Source organism: Triticum urartu, chromosome 4A, assembly GCF_056163025.1.
Source record: "Triticum urartu cultivar PI428250 chromosome 4A, HENAU_Tu73, whole genome shotgun sequence".
NCBI classification, from domain to species: domain Eukaryota; kingdom Viridiplantae; phylum Streptophyta; class Magnoliopsida; order Poales; family Poaceae; genus Triticum; species Triticum urartu.
Window position 1 is genome coordinate 308,001,042 of NC_141876.1, and position 18,566 is coordinate 308,019,607.

Genomic DNA, 18,566 nt, shown 5'->3' on the forward strand with positions numbered 1-18,566 from the left:
TTTCAGATGGTGTTTTTTGATTGATTCATCATGCGTGATGTTGCATGCGGTGATCTGAGAAATAAAGTCTGATTTATTTGTGCTAACGAGGACGACACAATGCTGAGGTAGGATGGGTTACACCTATGTTTAGAGATAAGGCTGAGATAAATGTTCAGAGTATGTTCATGGTCTGATTGCATGAGCATCCATGCCGGTGGCGTATGCTTGGTATGAGGTGGTGTATGTGCTGCACCTGATGGCCGTGGCGTGCCTCCTGTAAGCTAACTCCTTACTTCTTTGGAGGTCATACAGTGATGCTATGGGCACAGAGAATCTGAAGGTTAGTAATTTAGTACTTAGCTCTTCAATTCTTCTTCGATTAAGAACATTGTTGATTTTCATGACTTAGTGTACTTCTAGGTGCTAATAAAATAAATCAATCATATTGGGCCATCTGCGATAGCTAAACGAACCATGTGAAAGTGGAATGCATTACATTTTCAGAGAAAATTTACAGTAGCACAATGTACAACATAAGGGGCATATAGACGATGTTAGGTTGAAAGAATTGTTAGCCTCAAGCTGTAAAACATGACTATAAGAGGATTATACGAACTATAAGATGGACATACGTGTACAAATGATATTGTGGAATTTATTTGAGAGCACAATGGGCACATGTTTGTGCAGATTACTGGTGTAAGCAACTTTGGAGAGCTTGATTTTGACTTGGGTCGATAATTAAGAGATGTAGAAAGTTAAATTTAATCTCTAGAAATTCTGATCGTAACTTTATTTATCATTTTGGGGGCACATTTTGTACTCTGCTCCATGTACAACAAATCACTGGATTCTCGAGACACAAAGAAAAATAAATATCATATTGGTTTAAATTATTTTGTAACATTTTGGTTGAATTTGTATGACTTTGCTCCTTAATTATTTACATTGATTTATTTACAACAATATGAGTGCTGCCTTCTAGAGGAGCATCAAGCTCTAACACTATACACTTGCTCAAGAAGATCGAAAGCATCAACACCGAGGGAGAGATGGAGGGAGAGAGATAAGTATTATCCCCGTTGCAAGCACAGACATATGTGCTAGTCTTTCCCTAATAATAAAGCACGGATTGACTCATGGGTTCACCATCACAATACGCTTCTTTTCGTGAATTTACGCTTCCAGTTTATAAATATAAAATATATACGCGAGGCGGTACTAATTGGTTACTCCCTAATTTTTGTCGGTCTTCGTTCCGTTCGTCCGTCTCAACCAAAATTCCCCGCATGGGCCGCACATAGCTTATTTTGTGCATCCCCGCATGGGCCAAGGTGGGCCTGGTCGGATATTTTGGCAAAAAGGGACATTTACTTGCGTCAGGAATTGAACTCACGATCTCTCAAACCATACCATGTGTACTCAAGATGTTTACTTTTCTTATTCAATAGTACCACCTCGCCCCCTTACAACTGAAAGCCCAACATATATACGTCTTAGAGTTACACTTTATCAACCAGCTCAATAAGTCGACTAAGGAAGGAAGGAAAATGAGTCCAGGGAAGGAAAGATATATACATCCATACTATGTGGGCTAATTAAAAGGAAACGAAGAAAGAAGGAAGGAAGAAAATTAGTGGGCAATGAGTTCTGGGAAGGAAAGAAATATGGTGGGCCAATTAAAATAGGAAGGAAGGAATATCCATACTACGTGGGCGCTAATTATACTGGAAGGAAGGAAAAAAGAATGATGCAGTGCGTCCTATGTGGACTAATTAGACGAAATTTGGGCTAATTAACTTGTGGGAAATTAATGAGATTCATAATGCCATGCTTGCTGCATAAATTTAAAAGAAGGCGTTTAAGAAAACAAGTATTAAAGGAGATTAGGTGAAATTGCTAATTGGTGGTTGTTCAAGAAAAAGCCAAGAAACCCTCTAATTAAAGGAGAGTTTTTCTAAGGCACCTGAGTGTATTTGTGTGGAGGGCCTTCCTGTAATTGGCGTGGAGGGCGGCCGCTATCCGGCCCTGCTTGGATCCTAACCAAATACAATGAAGAACGACTCTTTTGTACTCTTTTCAGTTTCCTCCTCGATGTGTGCATGTGTGTTGCTGTGTAAAGCTCAATCTCATTAAGTTTTCTATAGCTAGGTACACGAGATAGGTTCTGCATATACCAGCTTAATCTGCATGCAAATCTTATAGGAAAGCAAGACTGGGTCGATTTGTCCTATAACTGTGTACATGTGTAAACTTGGGCAAAACTGAACACAACATAGTTTCATGTACCTTGGTTTGTTGGTTCTGCATGTCAATGTTGATGATGTCAAACAACTACTTGGTTCTGATTGTTGATGTTATAGGATGGATGTGTGCACAATGAGAGAGCATCATGGAGATAGCGGAAACTAAAGGCCTATTTTGCCTCCACACATGGTTTTGTCTTGTCCAATTTCACAGCTTGACTGGTTAGTAACTTACTATTTTACTGATCATGGAACAAACTATGTATAGGTCTAGGTCAAGACAAGGTGGATGATTCATCTGCCTAAATTGGGTAGGGTCCATCAACAACACGAGACTGCTCGGTAAAAGAATATTTCACAGTTGCGCCTTAGAAAATCAAGCCATGAAAATACTATCAATTTCTCGGTTGAAAAATAATTATCTCTTTATGGCACATGTTTACCTCCTCTTCAACGGTTTTCATGTTAACTAGACCCCATTAAAGATTACATCACCTAGGCACCAACTCAATATGAGGGTGCTCGAAAACAAGCCGACGAACTTTCGCACTCGAGAATTCAGAAAAAAAATGTTTCATGTCTACCACATCTGCACAACCCGATTCTCGTGCCTTGCAAGCTACGTTACTTTAGTTGAAGGAAGGATAATGTAGGGATGCTATTTTCTCCTGTTGCAACGCACAGACAATTTTCCTAGTAATCTGTTTTCCCTAATCTATCCCTATCCCTAATAATAAAGCACGGATTGACTCCGTGGGTTCACCGTCACAATACGCTTTCTTCCCGTGAATTTACGCTTTCAGTTTTTTTCATCTAAATTATTTTCTACATCCGAGGTGGTACTATTCATGTGAGTCAATGTTTAAGTTCGGTTTGATTACATATATGTTCGTGTCTGCTTCGTACGTCTCCCTCATCCCACACGCACGCAAACCTCCACGTGCCTCGCCTGGATTTCTTTTTTTAGGACTTGCCTGGATCTTTTTGGAAAGAATATATCTGTCCGGTTATTTTTCTCGTTTATTTTTCTCGTGACCCATCACAATACGGTCCATCACTTGGAATCGAACACAACATCCATGGCAGCTTTCCCAGTCATCTCCCATAAATCCAAGGAGCGGAGGAGAGAGGTGGGGAAGGGTGGATCCGTGGAGTGGAGGAGTATCCAAATCGTGCGCAAGCGAGGCCGATCCCACGGGGCGATTCATCCGGGTATGAGTGAAGCCGAGGCCGACGGCATCGAAGTCACCGTGGAGCTTGGGTGCTCATGCGGCAGTGGCAGCCAGGTGCATGTGCGGCGTTGACAACTAAGGCGACGGGTTCAGCCATGGTATGCGGATGTGGAGCCAGCTAAGTTGTGCGGCGGCTGCGTCGATTTAGGCGTGGGAGGCGGCGGAGTGGCGTTGGAGCCGGCCGGCCAGACTCACAATCGATGGAGAGGGTGGTGCGGTCGAGAGCGGGAGGCTGTGACAGTGGGGCGTGGCGGAGGTGGTGCCGTGCGGCCGGACGGGATCATCCTGGTCGAGCAGGTCGCTGCCCCCAGGCTGCTCACCGGACTCCAATTCCCACCGCTCTCAAGCTCTAGATCGAGCTTCGTCTGGACCCATCTATTTGTGCGATACTGCGTTTCCTCTGGTGGCCATCTGTTCCGCTCAGTGTTTCCTCTGAATTTGAGAGGAGAAGGCCTCGAGGAGGTTCATGCAACCATGGACTGTTTAGATGAGATTAGTTGAGAGAAAAGGAAAATTGCCCATGCTGCCATGTGTGAGTCTGAGGTGAGTGAGTTCCCTGGTCCCCCGGTTGTCACAACATTGGCCACCACTCTATGCACAGCTGTGCCACCAAAATCAGATTTCATGTAGATAACAAGCCCTGTGGAATCGTTTATATCCAGACCAACGATGACCAACGATGCCGTAACAGAAGATTTTATATCCAGACTGTACCCCATAGTGGGAATTTTCAATAGGATATACCATCTCGATGCTCATGGTTTCTTCAGCATATATAGTCTCTACTATGTACTCTCTGTGCAACCAAGTTAATTGTGCAAGAGCCATTAAATATATATTTAGGCTTGCATATAAATAATTCTTTTTTAACTGTTGTTTGGTGATTGTGTCTCTTGCACACAATTTCTAGAAGATTTGAACGTATGGTAACATTACACGAATAATCCAAGTTCCTTTTACTATTCTGCGTGTAGTAGACTATCCTGCCTTTTGTAATTACGTAATTACTAATTAAGTTCATGTTGACTAGGGACCAATTCCGGATGCTTGCAAATTGTTAGAATTTGGTCGCCCTTTATTTTGTCCAGCATTTGTTATGTCCTGTAGCTTTCATATAGCTTTCTGGCTATAAACTACATACACATAGCCGTAAATTATTTATTTAGATTAATCTTTTAATGTTGTATATACATTGTTGGCATAAATTGATGCTCAATCTTGTGGCTGATTTGCGCAGAAAGAGTGGTCCTAAATCCGAAATTCCTTGATAGACTTAGAGCAATCCGTTGCGACACAACCTTGGATGAGTTATTTTTTGATCAAATTATGATTTTTGAGAGCATTATATAAATTATAAATAGCTAATCTGAGCTATTCATAGTTGGGTAGGTTTCTATCAATCATTATTTGTCTTCTCCACTGTAAAAAATATTTCTCTTCTCGATTATGTTGAGGTGAATGTAGCTGCTGGTCATACTTTATCAATATAGGCGGATGAAGCAGATTATGAAGAAAATGAACCTCAAGATGGTTTCTCAGTATGAGAATATAATTAACATTCTCTCCAAGAATGAAGGAAAATTGTTTGCATGTCATTAACCCTTTCCTGTGAAGATTCAGATTCACAAAGGATAATATTCAGGTATGTGTATGTCTGCTCGAACGCAATCACATTCCAGAACATCGACTCGCTGGAGTCGTTGAGCTCCAGCCGTGGGATCTCCAGCATGCCGTAGGCAAAGCACAAGTCTAGGAATCTCATCACCATCTCTCTTGACTTTCACTGACCGGTGTTCTAGCTATTTTGTAAGTAATAGGCCGGCAGGCTTCATGTTCAGGAATTTGACACAAATGGTGGAGATTTAATGGAGAGAGACCATGGCTAATTACCTTTTCTTGGGGAATCATGATTAATTACCGACACGTGCAATTACTGGCTATTGCATTTTATTAGTCATACATAGAGCCACGCCGAGAAAATTCTATTTCGAGGAATAAGTAGGCACAAGTAGTCTGCAAAACACAAAACAACGGGAAATGTCATGTTCAGCAGCGACAACACCATTGCTCTTCATTTTTTAGTTTGATCTATAATTCTCTATTAATCAGAATGATTATTCAAAGATTGGTGGTTGTTAGGTACCTGAAGTTAATGTGAAAGGAATGAGCACGAGTGATCTTCTTATTTCCTTTCACAAATTAGTCACAAGTTAAATGCAGCGTATGTGCATTTGCTGAGATTGTTGATGTTAATTTTCTCCTCATTGGCAGAGAGAAATGTGTTTAAAGTGAATTCTTTCCTTTCACAAATTATGTCAAGTTAAATCCAAGGATTGTTCTATCCCGTCTCAGAGAAATGTGTTCAAAGTGAATTCTTCTTAGGGCTGAGATTTATTTATTAACTTATATAAGCCCTTCAGCTGATCATTTCAATGGCTGCAACGTAGAAGCTTTATGAGATTTGCCAAGTTTTATTATTTAAAGAAAGGTCATCATCTCCTGAAGCTGTAAAAATGTTTTTTTAAGGTAAGAACAACATGAAGAGTTGACAGTAACCAAAATAAGTCCCTTTCTATTTATTACCACACATTATATTAATTATGGTCATCGGATATGTTTCTGTACTACTTGAAGAAAAAACACAAACAGCTGATATAAAGTGCCTTACTATAATTAGATTATATTTCGTTATTGAATGTGTTCCTATGCTATCCTGAATAAATAGAAACTCCAGACACAATGACCTGGGTATGTGAGCTGCATCGTTCTCATTTGAACGTCCCCTTCGGGATATAAACTTAAACACTTTTTTCATAGCAACGCACACACAATGACGATGCCATCGGCTGACCCGCCTGACTGGACTAATGCGATGAGGGAGGATGCCATAGATTGGATGCTCACGTAGCTGGGCCTCGGCAAGGACACCTGCCTCACACCACCGCGCATTCATGTTCTCTCATAGGCCGAATTGTTGGGCAGATGGGTAGTAGGAGGCCATGGGTCGCATTGGGTCTGACCAATTCCTTGAGGACCTTCTTGAGACTGCCATGCTCTACGGTCGTGTGGACAGTCGGGCTTCATTGCGAGGCTAGGATGGATCACTGGTAGGGTAAAAAGGGTGTCAACCCAGACACGGTTGTCTTCCCGTTGCAACGCACGGGCCATTTTCCTAGTCCTGGTAATAATAAAGCACAGATTGATTTCGTTGGGTTCACCGTCGTGGCTTTTTTCATAAAAGTTCCTACTGTTTTTGGTAATTAACCCGCGGTACTAATTTAAGTGGTCTGCGGTGAAAAAACGTTTCGTTCGTGGGCTGACGCACGGGCTCTCCTCCCCCCGCGCAGCGCCCCCGAGCTCCAGATCGGGAGGGGAGCTCCCGATCCAGAGCCCCTCGCCGCCCCGCTGCCTTCGCGCTCGGCCTCGCCACCGGCCGCTGCGCCGCCGTCGACCATAGCCGGACCTCCACGTCTCGCGCCCCTTCTTATGGTTGGCCCTCTTCTCCGTTTCCTTCCCCTCTGTTTCTCTCCCTCACACAAGGATTGCCTCTCCCCTTCTTCTACAGGTGCAGCCATGGCCACCGGCCGCTGCGCCGCTCACCACGACGAGCTGCTCAACACTCTCCTCGCCGCCGCGGGCAACGGCCGGGAGGAGGAGGAGGACGCGCGGGAGGCACGGCAGCGTCAGAATCAACGCGTCGAATCCGGCCTCGGCTTACGGCAACACGGACGTGGATGCTCTGGCTGCGACCGCCGTGCTCTATGCCCCGACCCTGCTCGCCGAGTCCGTCCGACCTGGTGATCTCGCCGGCCAGCGACGGGAGGAGGGTGGCAAGCTGAGCCGGAGGAGAGCGAGGCGTCCACGTTACTTTAAGTGCAAAGCAGAGAAACACACACACACACACACACACACACACACTCAGGCACGAGCACAAGCTCTCCTCGCCTATGGTTACGGCGCCGCCGCCGCCATGCGCGGCCGCGCGGAGCGGAGGCCGTGATGGCAAGGCAGCCCTTTGGAGGCGCTCCTCCCTGACCAGGCCCAACCCCCGCTCCACCAGCTCGACCTCCTATTTCCTTCCCAATGCCGGGCACTGCCCGCTCTCCTCTCTGATTTCCGGCATGGAAAACCCTCTTCTCCGACTTTCGGCCTCTCCCCAACCTCTGACCGGTGCTGCGGGACATATAAAACATCTGCCCTCCATGCCATTGCAACTTCCAGCCTCGACGTCCATCGCCTTCTCTAGATCCAGCGGCCATCTGCACGGCTGCACGCCAACTGTTCGGTCAATTGACCCAACAGACACGAGGTATTTTTCCATTTTTTTGTTCCTTTGGTGTTCCATCCAGCACTAATGTGAAGGTCTTTGTTCAGATGCTACTCATGTTCTGTACATTCTAATTGATTATATTAGCCTAGAGAATGGGGAGAAAGAGAAGTTGTCTTCAGCACCATACTGAACTATTGAAGCAACAGGAAGATGAGTGTATCGTGCAAGAGGAGATCCTGGCCGCCGTCCTGTGCCTCGGCGACCAGTACGACCATGTCCTCGCGTGCCTCCTGCTGGTTGATCCGGTGCCAGCAACTGTCATCTTCCCAAAATTTAACTGGACATTTGAATGTTCTTATTTTTTTCTTCTGAAATGAACATAGCTGTGAGTTTTTTTATGGTGAAATCAAGTTCTGACAGAATTTACAATATACTTTGTATTGTTGTTTTTTAGGTCTTACACACCTCATGTACCCAGGGCCATCCACACCCATTTTGACCGTTCATTAGATGTTTATCGGCTAGCAGGGGAGGCCATGAACAATCTTTAAAAAAAACCAGGTTTGTAGCGTTAAACACATGCTCCGGAAATGCTATACATGTTCTCTTATTTGTTCTTTTGGTAATCTACTTCACCACTGACTCAATTGTTGGTTCAACCAGTCTTTGTGGATTGAGTTCTTGATATTAGCGAATATTTTTCTGACCGGCAGGTGCAAGTGCTGAGTTACAACACGACATCGACGACGCAAAAGCCAGTATGTTTGAGCTAAGGGAACGAGCTAGGGACAGTACCACCCGGCTACCCCAGCACTTAAGCTGACTGTCCAATTCCACTTTCATCCATGGAGGCTGCGGTTTAATCCTCAGGTTTGGCAACCTTTTCTCTCTACGGCTAAGTGTTGTAGTCCTGTCAAATGAAGCAGTGTTGTTTTTGCAATATAGAACAAATATATAAGGTGCTTCCAATTTCTTAATCCCAGAATTGACGAGACCTTATTTAGTTTGGACTCATAACAATGTGTCAATTAGAAATAGAGCATTGTCATTTTCACGACGGATGGACGTATATCGAGCATTGTCATTTTCACGACGGATGGACGTATATCATATGTTCTCTTGCGTTGTATTTTGGTGAGAAAAAAGGAGAAATATGAGAGGAACAGAGAGAGCAGAGAGAGAGGCACACATCACTGAACCCTTTTGGATTCTAGTGCAAGGTTGGATAATATGAAGTTTTTTGGCTTATCGTTGCGCCTCACGTTTCCGACCTCGCGTGGCTGTACACTTCTCGTACTCGACTGTTCGCCGGAACTTTGTCTGACCTGAGGTACATACTGCAGTGTCATCAATTTGCATCTGTCATCAAAGACTACTTTTGTCTATCATTTAAATTGCCACGAGTATTTGAAATTCATTCTTCTTACTTTTTCAGATAATATAGTATATACTACTTTTGTTCAAGTATATACTACTTTTTATCACTTTTACTTTTTCTCACCGGATGCATGCATGCTTCTCCTCACAGGTTTCCCTTGGTTCAGTACTTAATTTTTTTGGTGTATACTTTCTCCTCAGCAGTGAAGTATATGTACGACAAGACAGAAAGAAACATATACTGTTGATCGATACTGAAACACACCATACAGAAAGGCCCTCTCTTCTATACCCCTTTGCGAAAAATAGTATACTATCATTTGAAAAGAAAACACACCATACACTCCTTTGTGACAATGAGTATACACTGATCGTTATTGCCAGTATCATAGGTATATACTCTGAGAATAGTTGTATATATCCCATTTGAAAAAATAGTATGTATATACTCCTTGCAAACTACTCCATATCGTTTAATTGTTTTTAGATAAGACTATCCGTCGAGATACAATAACTAATTAGTATTTTAATAACTTGAATTGCATGGCTTGATCGCTCTGCTTGGGTCTTCTCTTATGTGTGAGTGCACCATGTGCGGGTTAATTTTTTTGGGTCTTCTAACTCTCTGGGATAATTTGCATCTCTATTTGTGCTAATTGGCAAGGTGCATGAATAATGATTTATCTAAGGTTTTTTGCTTAACGGAAAGGCCTTTTCAGTTAAAAAAACCCTACTGATTTGATCAACAGAATATGCCTCTGTTTTTAAATAGCAGTAGTTCCTCTCAACTTCTACTTATTTAATTGACTATTTCGGTGTCAAGATCCAATAGCCTTGCTGTTAGTTAATGCTATTTATATTTTGTTCCAACAAAATGTTTACGGCCAAAAAACTCGTCATTTCCAGCAAAAACAATGGCTCGCTCCTGCCAGGTCGCAGCAAAAGTTTTGGCTGGTCCCATAAAAAATAGTTCCAGCAAAAAAGATTGTTGTCCTGGTCATAGGTACTGTATGATTCCACTCTACTCCTCTGTAGTTATTTGGCTGAAGATGTGCATTAGTGGTTGGCTGTGATAATACATATAGTAAGATTGCATGTTATGCTTAGCAGAGCTTAGCAGAAATTTGCTAGAGGAGTTGCAACAGCCTTGATCAAATATTATTTTCATTATTCCTTCTTGGTTTTAGACAATAACAATAGATAATCTTCATCGAAATTTGCTAGAGAAGTTGCAACAGCTTTGGTCAAATATTATTTTTATTATTCCTTGTTGGGTTTAGACAATAAAGTAGAGAATCTAAATCCTTCTACTATATGTGTACCTGTAATAGAGCAATGCTTGGTGCAGCTAGCTGCAGGAAGGACCAACTTGACTTGATGGGGATACAATCACCAAGAAAGATTCATACCTGAACTTACCTTTATGCATTGCACGAACTACCAAGATATTGTATCTCCCTATATGATCCATAACTCATACACACATGAGTAGCGATGGGATACTATTTGGTATGAACAACATCATCGTCTTGCAATTCTAACATGTATTCATTGAACTTATTTATCCACATAATAGTGATGCATCTTACGTATCTGTCTATTGTATCTGAATCTAAAATGTAATTAACTCCTTAATTTGCCTTCAACAGGATTGAGTGATCTAGAATGTAAGCTTACCTCGGTGGTTCAGATTATCACTATTAGTCTTCTGGTCGTGGCAATTTTTTAGACTTCTGGTGTAAAGCTATGAAGGGATTTGCTTGGAAACAATACTGAAAGGATACCTTAACTTCATTTTATCCCCTAGATTAGTATAAGTATATTAAGTCCCCGTTTATTTAGATGTATAGCTTGCATGACAGTTTTGTTTAAACCGATTTTTGGGGCATTTAGCAATTCTCACATATGTTGTTACTCATGCACTTGCTTTTGAAGATATCATTTCCAATGTCAATGTTTACAAAATTGTTAATCTTTTTTTTATCGGAGTTCAGCCATGTTTTCCACCGAGGATTCAACTTGGAAGCATCTGATTCTTATCTTGTCCGATTCACTCTGCATGTTAATTCACAACTTGCAAGGTAATTATATATTTAAATTAACCATTTTTTATAATGACAATGAACATGTCATTTCTAAGCACTGGCATGCACTTTTTATTTCATGTCGATAACACGGTGATGCTTCGCGAAATGTTTGAACAGGGTAGATAGCCATTCAACTAGGGTGAGCTGATTTTTCCCCGTTGCAATGCACGGGCACTTTTGCTAGAAGTAGAGGCATTTATTAAATGAAGCAAAGTCGCACTGTCTTTATCATGCCAATAGGCAATTGTGCCTACAAATTAGACAATAGGGGAGATTTAGCAAGTCACCGGCTCTGAAAGCATAAAAAATAATTCAGTATATAGGCGACTACTCAATTTTGAAGAGGTACTTCTTCCAAAAAGATAGTACGTGAGCCTTTTCTAAGCTGTAGGATATCATAGTCTGCTCTGCTAGCTGTAAATTGTAAGATAGGTGGCTGCATGTCTCATATTCCTGCTATTTACATGCTCGACACTGAGATAACCTTCTCATCGGCTTCTGGTAAGCTCCCTCTCGACATGCTTGCATACCGGACAGTTTTGGTGCATTTGTAGTAGCTCGTATCAATGGTTTCAGCTCTGCTAAACAATGGGTTCAATTATTTCATTAGTCTTAGCTACTGTGATTTGATAAGGAATATACTAACAAATTTTGTTTGGTTCACTTGAACTCCGCCCCTTAAAGAGGTACTATATCTTATCAAGCCTGCGAGACACTGGGTCCTCCGAGCACTCCTCCCTATCCGACCACAATTCTTCCAACCCAGTACAGTAGCTCAAGGCGTCATCGATGGTCTTAGCAACACACGGGCACATTTACTAGTAATGTTTAGGCCTCTTTTGGTTCATAGGATTGAAAAATCATAGGAATAGAAAAGTTATAGGAAATGAGATGACATGTATCTCAAATCCTATGCATAGGAATAGAAAAAGAGATGCCCTTTGATTTATACCATAAGATTTTTTCCATTAAGTCTAGGTTAATGTTTATTTTCCTATGGAATGTGGAGGATAGGAAGAATTCCTCCATAGAAATAGGATTTCATTCCTACAAACCAAAAAGCTCTGAAGGAATTTTTCCTATAGAAATCCTATCCTATGAAAATCCTACAAAATTCTTTCAAACCAAAGGAGGCCTTATTTTCTAATTAATAGCATTGCATGCAATGAACTAACCACTGCATGTCGTGTTTGCTAGTCTCAAGTCATTAAAAACATGCACACCCATATCTTTTATTGGTTGATATGTGAAGAAAAAAGAAATGAGGTAGAAGTTAATGCACTGCGCCTAAGTATTTTGGGATTATTTGGTTTTCGTAAGATGACACCTAGACGGAGGGAGTATTATACTTGAAGGCTACAAGGTTGGCTATAGATGACGTGGCAGTGTCACGTAGCCATCAGCTGGTTATACTATTAACCATGCTCTTATAATACTCCTATATTTAAGAACGGAGGGAGTAGTTGGCATGCATGATACTACCTATAATACTCCCATTACAACCAGCCTGATAGAATTAAAATACCTATTCTAAATGGTCGCCGCCCGATCTCTTTGTCCTCCTTTAGCATCCGACAGAAGAAGAATCGAGCAAGACACCGGCTGTATTCGCCGGCGTCGCCTCGACGGTGGCCTTCATGGGATACAATCGGCGGTGGCCTCCTGGGTTCTACTTTTCCTCGATGATGGCGGCAGGCGGGGACGTGCTGCCCGTCACCTCGTCCACATCCACGTAGCCGCATCACCTCGTCGACTTCTTTCTCTGCCTGCATGTCGCGGTAACGCGCGCGTCGACGACGGATGGCACAGTGGCAGACACTGGAGGCGCTGTACGACGCGGCAGCGTCGAGGGCAGCGACGATGCCCGTGCCTCCGTGCTCCTCGACAAACCGACGTGGAGCAAGTCGGCACTCTTCCTCGAGCTGTATTGGAGAGGCCAGCTGTGGAACCATGCGCTGGCTTAGTGCGGCAACTGCCTCCGACGGGCTAGGCGAGGTAGGTGGAGATGCGAGTTGCCGGGCTCGGCGGGCCACCCAGATGGCTTTTATGCCGAAAAACTGCTCTTCCTACTCATCGGATGCTGCCGAAAGAGTGGACAAAATGGTGGAAGGAGGAGCTTGGCCGGCGTCCTGCTCCTGAACGGACGTCTGTGGCCGGAGTTGGTTTCTTGCATTCCACGCGGGTTATAATATCTATACTATCTTCTTCTTCTTCTTCTATTCTTCTATTTCTATCTTCTATATATAGTGTACCAATTTTAAGTAGGACTAAGAATATCAATCATTACCGTTGATCTTCTAGATCCAACGGCCAATATCAGTAGGATTCGCATAAATAGTACACTGCTGCTATCTCACTTGTGGTCTAGAACAATCATGTACCCTTTCTATAAAAAAGAAGCCCTCGATGGCACGTGAATAGTGCACGTACTCAACGACGGAGCATGGGATTGTAGCCATGACATGGCCAGCCCTTTTTTGAGAGACTACGTGCTAAATAACTTTGATGTGTCCCGTCAACTCACAGAACGACGAGAAGCTTGCTTACTACGTCTTCTCCCTCGCCAACGCGTGCGCGGTGGCTCACAGCACGAGAAGAAACTTTTGCTTACAAGCGGTGTATGTGCAACTGTTCATTTGGTGTTAGATTGCCACAAGTACTACTGTAGTACCACCATTATTGTTTGACTTCCGGAGGAGGCGAAGAGCCAAGCGCAAGGCTAGCCATAGTGGGAGTAACATAAGTAGGAGTGCCTCCTTTTTTTATTCTAGAAACAACCACACGCGAATATTGGACGGTACCATCACAACAACTAAATCAAAAATCGAAACCATCCCGCCCGGCGCGAGCTGAGCCCGCCGCTCCACATTGATGGCAAGTCAGGGCGACGCGACCTCTCACTGCTTCCGCCGTTGAAGTGGCGTGCCGACCGAGGGCACCGCCCGCTGCACGCCCGACATTTCAGACTACACATATTTGTGAGACAAAAGGTGCGGCCATTATTAATGATATAGTATTATACCAAAGGGACTAACTATTGTAAGCATGCTACGTATAATACTAGATGATGTGTCAACTTCATATAGCCGGATGTTGGCTACACTATTAACCATGCTCTAAGTATGGTGTGAGTCGGAAAATTTATCAAGTCATTAATTAATAATTAACGGACGCCTTAATTACTCAGCAATTTCTGATTTTTTTGGATAGTGGGGATATTATTGACTTGGACGTGGGGTTTGGGCCAAAGGCCTACTATTATGTAATACTTGGTCTTACTCGCACGACCGACCTGACAGGCTCTACCCTAGCTGCTATATCATATGGTTTCACACCATTCCAGATCTTAGCGCCGCCACACAATTCTTCTCCATCCCTCCTTTCGGCGTGCACCGCGAGAAGGGGCATCAGTCCTCCGAACCCCGCCATCCTATACGGGAGAGGGGCGATCAGGTTTTTGGGGAGCACACTCCTGTGACTGCTGCCAGCGACGACTTCCTAAACGATAGCCTTCTTCCTCGACCTCGGTAACCTCTTCATCAACGACATGAGTGACAACATCAACCACATCGGTTCTGTTCCCGCTGTACAGTATGTGATTCTGTCCTCCTGGTTTAGTCCGCATCATTACTTTGATCTTTACAATTGTCATCATGATCTATTTACCGTTGATTCGGAATACATCTCATAGTAAATTGCTCATATATTCAACAATCCAAACCAAAAACCTGATTATAGGCAATTTACTCCGAGTGGTTTTGCTGCGCTTTTGAAATCGCCTACTTTTATGGGGGTACAATATAAAAGGTGGTGCACAAGAGCAGTATATTGGTTTTAGATCATGTACTGCTATGACGCCACTAAGGGTAAGCCTGAGGGCGATCTTAATCCTACACAGCAGGAAGCTTTTGAGAACATGGATACCGTCTTCAAAGCCACCCCGCCGAGTGTTCTTGACGATTCCATTATGGATTCATATATGTCGTTTGACAACGACAAAGACATGTGGGCTATGCTCGAGGCCACGTTTGGGGCCTCGGGCGCTGGCAACGAGTTGTACGTCATGGAGCAATTACGTGACCACAAGATGACTGATGAGCGCTTTGTTGTTCAGTAGACTCATGAGATACAGTCACTCGCCAAGGAACTTGAGTACTTCAAGTGTGTGTTGCCGCACAAATTTGTTGCTAGGACCATCATTGCCAAGCTTCCACTTTCGTGGAACGATTTTGCTACTTCTGTGAAAAACAAGAGACATGAGTTTTCCATTTCGGATCTCATTAGCACTCTTCATTTTGAAGAGAAGGCGAGAGCAAAAGACACACGTGCTTGGGTCGCTGAGGGAGCTTCTAGTGCCCACATGGTACACGAGAAGAACTTCCATCCCCAAAACAACAAGAACAAATCTCAGGAGAAAGGCAAGTTTGATGCAAAGAACAAGCCGTCACATTCTACCAACTTCAAGAAGAATTCTCATAATGGGAAGGGATACAAACCTCAAATTTGGTAGCTGTCGGATTTTGGGTTCCGGCAAAACCCTTGAGGTTCAAACACTGGGGTGCGCACGAAGATCTCTCCCACCACCTAGCTCACGCTCTCAGCACGATCTCAGAGCTAAGCACGTCGAACTTGCAGAACAAAGGGACACATGATTTATACTGGTTCGGGCCACTGAAGTGGTGTAATACCCTACTCCAATATGGTGTGGTGGATTGCCTCTTGGGCTGAGGATGAACAGTTACAAGGGATGAACAACCTCCTGAGGAGAGGTGCTCTTGTGCTTGGTGAGTTTTGTGTGGCTGAGGGTGATCTGATTGGCCTCGGATCCGTCCTTTCCTACTATGGTGGCTAGCCCTATTTATAGAGGCCCTAGTCCTCTTCCCAAATTCTGGCGGGAAGGGACACCACAATGGCCAGATTTGAAGGGAGATAACTAGTACAAGTTATCCTGACTAAAGGTGGTCTTCGCCTGCCAAAGGCTCTGGTGATTACGCCATCCTGGGCTCCACGATGACCTCTGTCCTGCCATCCTGCTGGTCTTGGTCTCGTTGCACTGATACGGAAACCTTTGCCTGATGCCTCGAGACTCCTCTCCTGCGCCTGTCCCTCTAGCACCAAAGAGGAAACGAGGACTCTGCGCGCGCTGGCGCTCGCCTGGTGCCTGCCTAGCCTTGATCGTCATGGCTTGCGTCACAGGAACCTCACGAGGTGCCCCTTGCCTTGATCTCTCCGCCCCTCGCGAGCCAGCCTGGTGAGGTCGCCCCCGAGGAGGTCTTGTGTCGTCCGCCTCAAGAGGCTTCGCCCCTCGCGAGGGTCTTGAGTGTTTGCTGGGGAAGATGGGCCGTATAGGGCTGCTGGCAGAGCCACGCCGTGGGCCGCATGCAGGCAAGTTTGGGGACCCCCGTTCCCAGGATGCCGACAGTAGCCCCCAGGCCCAAGGCGCGCTCGGACTTGGCTTCGAGGCGAAGCCAAGGGGCAAGTGCGGAGCGCCGTGAGCCCCAATAGCCTGCGGCCTCGGTTGACGCTTGGCGATTGATGGGACGTGGGCATCTCCGCTTCGCCACGCTTCCTTGGCAACTGCCTGACTGACAAAAGATTGGCGCGGGCTATATTTCCCTTCATTGCCTTCCTTCGTCTTGCTCCAGATCCCCTTTCTCGCTCCTTGCTTCCGGAGACTCTAGATCCGCCCGGATCCTCCTTCAAGCCTGCCGCCTATGGTGCCCAAGAAAGCTCGGGCCACTCCCTTGTCGTCTTGGTACGAGCCGGTGCTCGATGCGCCGAGCGCTTCGGAGAAGAACCTTGCCGCCATGCTCCTGATGACAGCGGAGGGTGATAAGAAGAGGAAGATTGTGCTTCGGGCTGGCTCCGACGAGCTGGAGGCCTCAGGCAGCACCTTCTACCCCTTCTTCATGAGCAGCATCGTCGCCGGGCTGATTCTCCCCTTCTCCGACTTCTTCTACTCCGTCCTTAGCCATTACAAGATCCACACTCTCCATCTTCATCCCAACTCCATCCTCCTCCTGTCGATCTTCGCCTTCTACAGCGAGGCGTATGTTGGGGTGATGCCGTCCATGGCGCTGCTGGGCCTATTCTTCTTCCTCCGGATCAAAGAGGGCCACTGCTCTGGGTGCGTTGGCTTCGCCGCGGCCAACAAGACCAACGCCATCTCGAAGGCCGGGAACAAGGCCGAGGGCTTCAGGGGCAAGTGGGTCTTGATGGACGCCAAGCGCGCCCACCCTCGGCTGGTGCTGCCGACGGAGATGCCTGTGTCCCACGAGGGGTGGCTTCACGCGAAGCTCACCGACTCTCGGGCGGCGCAGGTGTTGGAGAGGATGACCGCTGACTTGAGGCCTTGTGATTCAAGGGCGGCGAAGTTGCTGGGGGCCATGATCGTCAAAGAATTCATGAAGCAGCGCGTGGCTCCCCTCCAGTCGCGCCCGCGCCCCTTGTGGAAGCTTCGAGACAAAGGGGGCGACCTCCGCCTGTGCCCGGAGGCCCTTTCTAATGAGGAGCTGCGCTCGGCGCTCCGCTCCTTGGTTGGGGACGACCAAGGGTACCCGCCGGACTCCTTCGTTCCCTTGTACTGCCGTCCGGATGGGGTGAAGGTTGTCGTCGCTCTGCCCGTCTTCGACGGCCGTGGGCTCGTGCTGCCCGCGCCCTCGAACGTCCCGGTGACGACGACTCCGGTGGACGTGTCTTCCCATGAGTCTCGCGAGGAGGAAGAAGAGGAGGAGGAGGAGCACGACTCGGAGGCGACCCGCGAAGGGGTGGGGGAGACCTCCCCTTTGCACAAGGCCGACATCCTCCGCACCTTGCCTGATGACGATGATGAGGATGATGTCCTCCTGGAAAGTCGGGAGCTGCATGCGGCAGGGGGCTCCACGGGGTCCAAGGTCAATCCTCGGAGGAGGTCACCGGCCGAGGTTCCGATGAGGGGAAGGTCGGCGCTGATCTCCCAAAACGACGCCCCCGTTCTGACGCTGGCTGGAGCTGCTTCCGGCCTATCTGATGCCCCCTCTTCAGCACCTGGAGGCCGCACGCCTGCGCCTTAGGCTGCGAGGCTCTCAGGCTTCAAGCTTAGGAAGCGGAGAGACTACACCGCGGTGGACCCGTTAGTATTCTCGTCCTGCCTTGTTCTTGCTTCTGCTGCTGATTCTTGACGCTTCTCCGTTACGTAATTAGGACGATGCCCGTGGAAAAGAAGAGGAAGGAGGAAGCGGCAGTACTGCTCGGGACCAAATCGCCTGCAACGGCCGCGCCCTCCTCCGCGGGGAAGGGCAGTGAGAGCGCTCGCGCTTCCCCAACCTGATCGTCCTCGCAAGACTTGGGGGAGCGTCCTCTGGAGGAGGCAGCCCTCGTAGCTCCACTAGCT

At 45.9% G+C, this 18,566-nt stretch overlaps 1 protein-coding gene across 12 annotated transcripts; it reads left to right on the plus strand.

Moving 5' to 3' along the window:
• Nucleotides 1-6,712: 6,712 nt before the first annotated feature.
• On the plus strand, nt 6,713-18,246 carry LOC125551408 (uncharacterized). 12 transcript variants are annotated; one of them, XM_087518299.1, is made up of 7 exons: nt 6,719-6,949; nt 7,026-7,769; nt 7,875-8,035; nt 8,185-8,291; nt 8,444-8,600; nt 10,456-10,616; nt 10,757-18,246. In XM_087518299.1, exon 7 carries the CDS (start codon nt 16,909-16,911, stop codon nt 18,244-18,246), a length of 1,338 nt encoding a protein of 445 aa, XP_087374425.1. In that variant the 5' UTR covers nt 6,719-6,949; nt 7,026-7,769; nt 7,875-8,035; nt 8,185-8,291; nt 8,444-8,600; nt 10,456-10,616; nt 10,757-16,908. The 12 variants fall into 12 exon arrangements, with proteins under 12 accessions (XP_087374426.1, XP_087374428.1, XP_087374427.1 ...); XM_087518301.1 differs by lacking the exon at nt 7,875-8,035 and having other exon boundaries at nt 6,716-6,949; XM_087518298.1 differs by adding an exon at nt 8,945-9,060 and having other exon boundaries at nt 6,717-6,949; nt 7,026-8,291.
• The last annotated feature ends 320 nt before the right edge of the window (nt 18,247-18,566 follow it).

Coding starts and splice junctions, on each gene's coding strand:
- LOC125551408 (XM_087518300.1), top strand. CDS start 16,909: ATGGTGCCCAAGAAAGCTCGGGCCACTCCCTTGTCGTCTTGGTACGAG.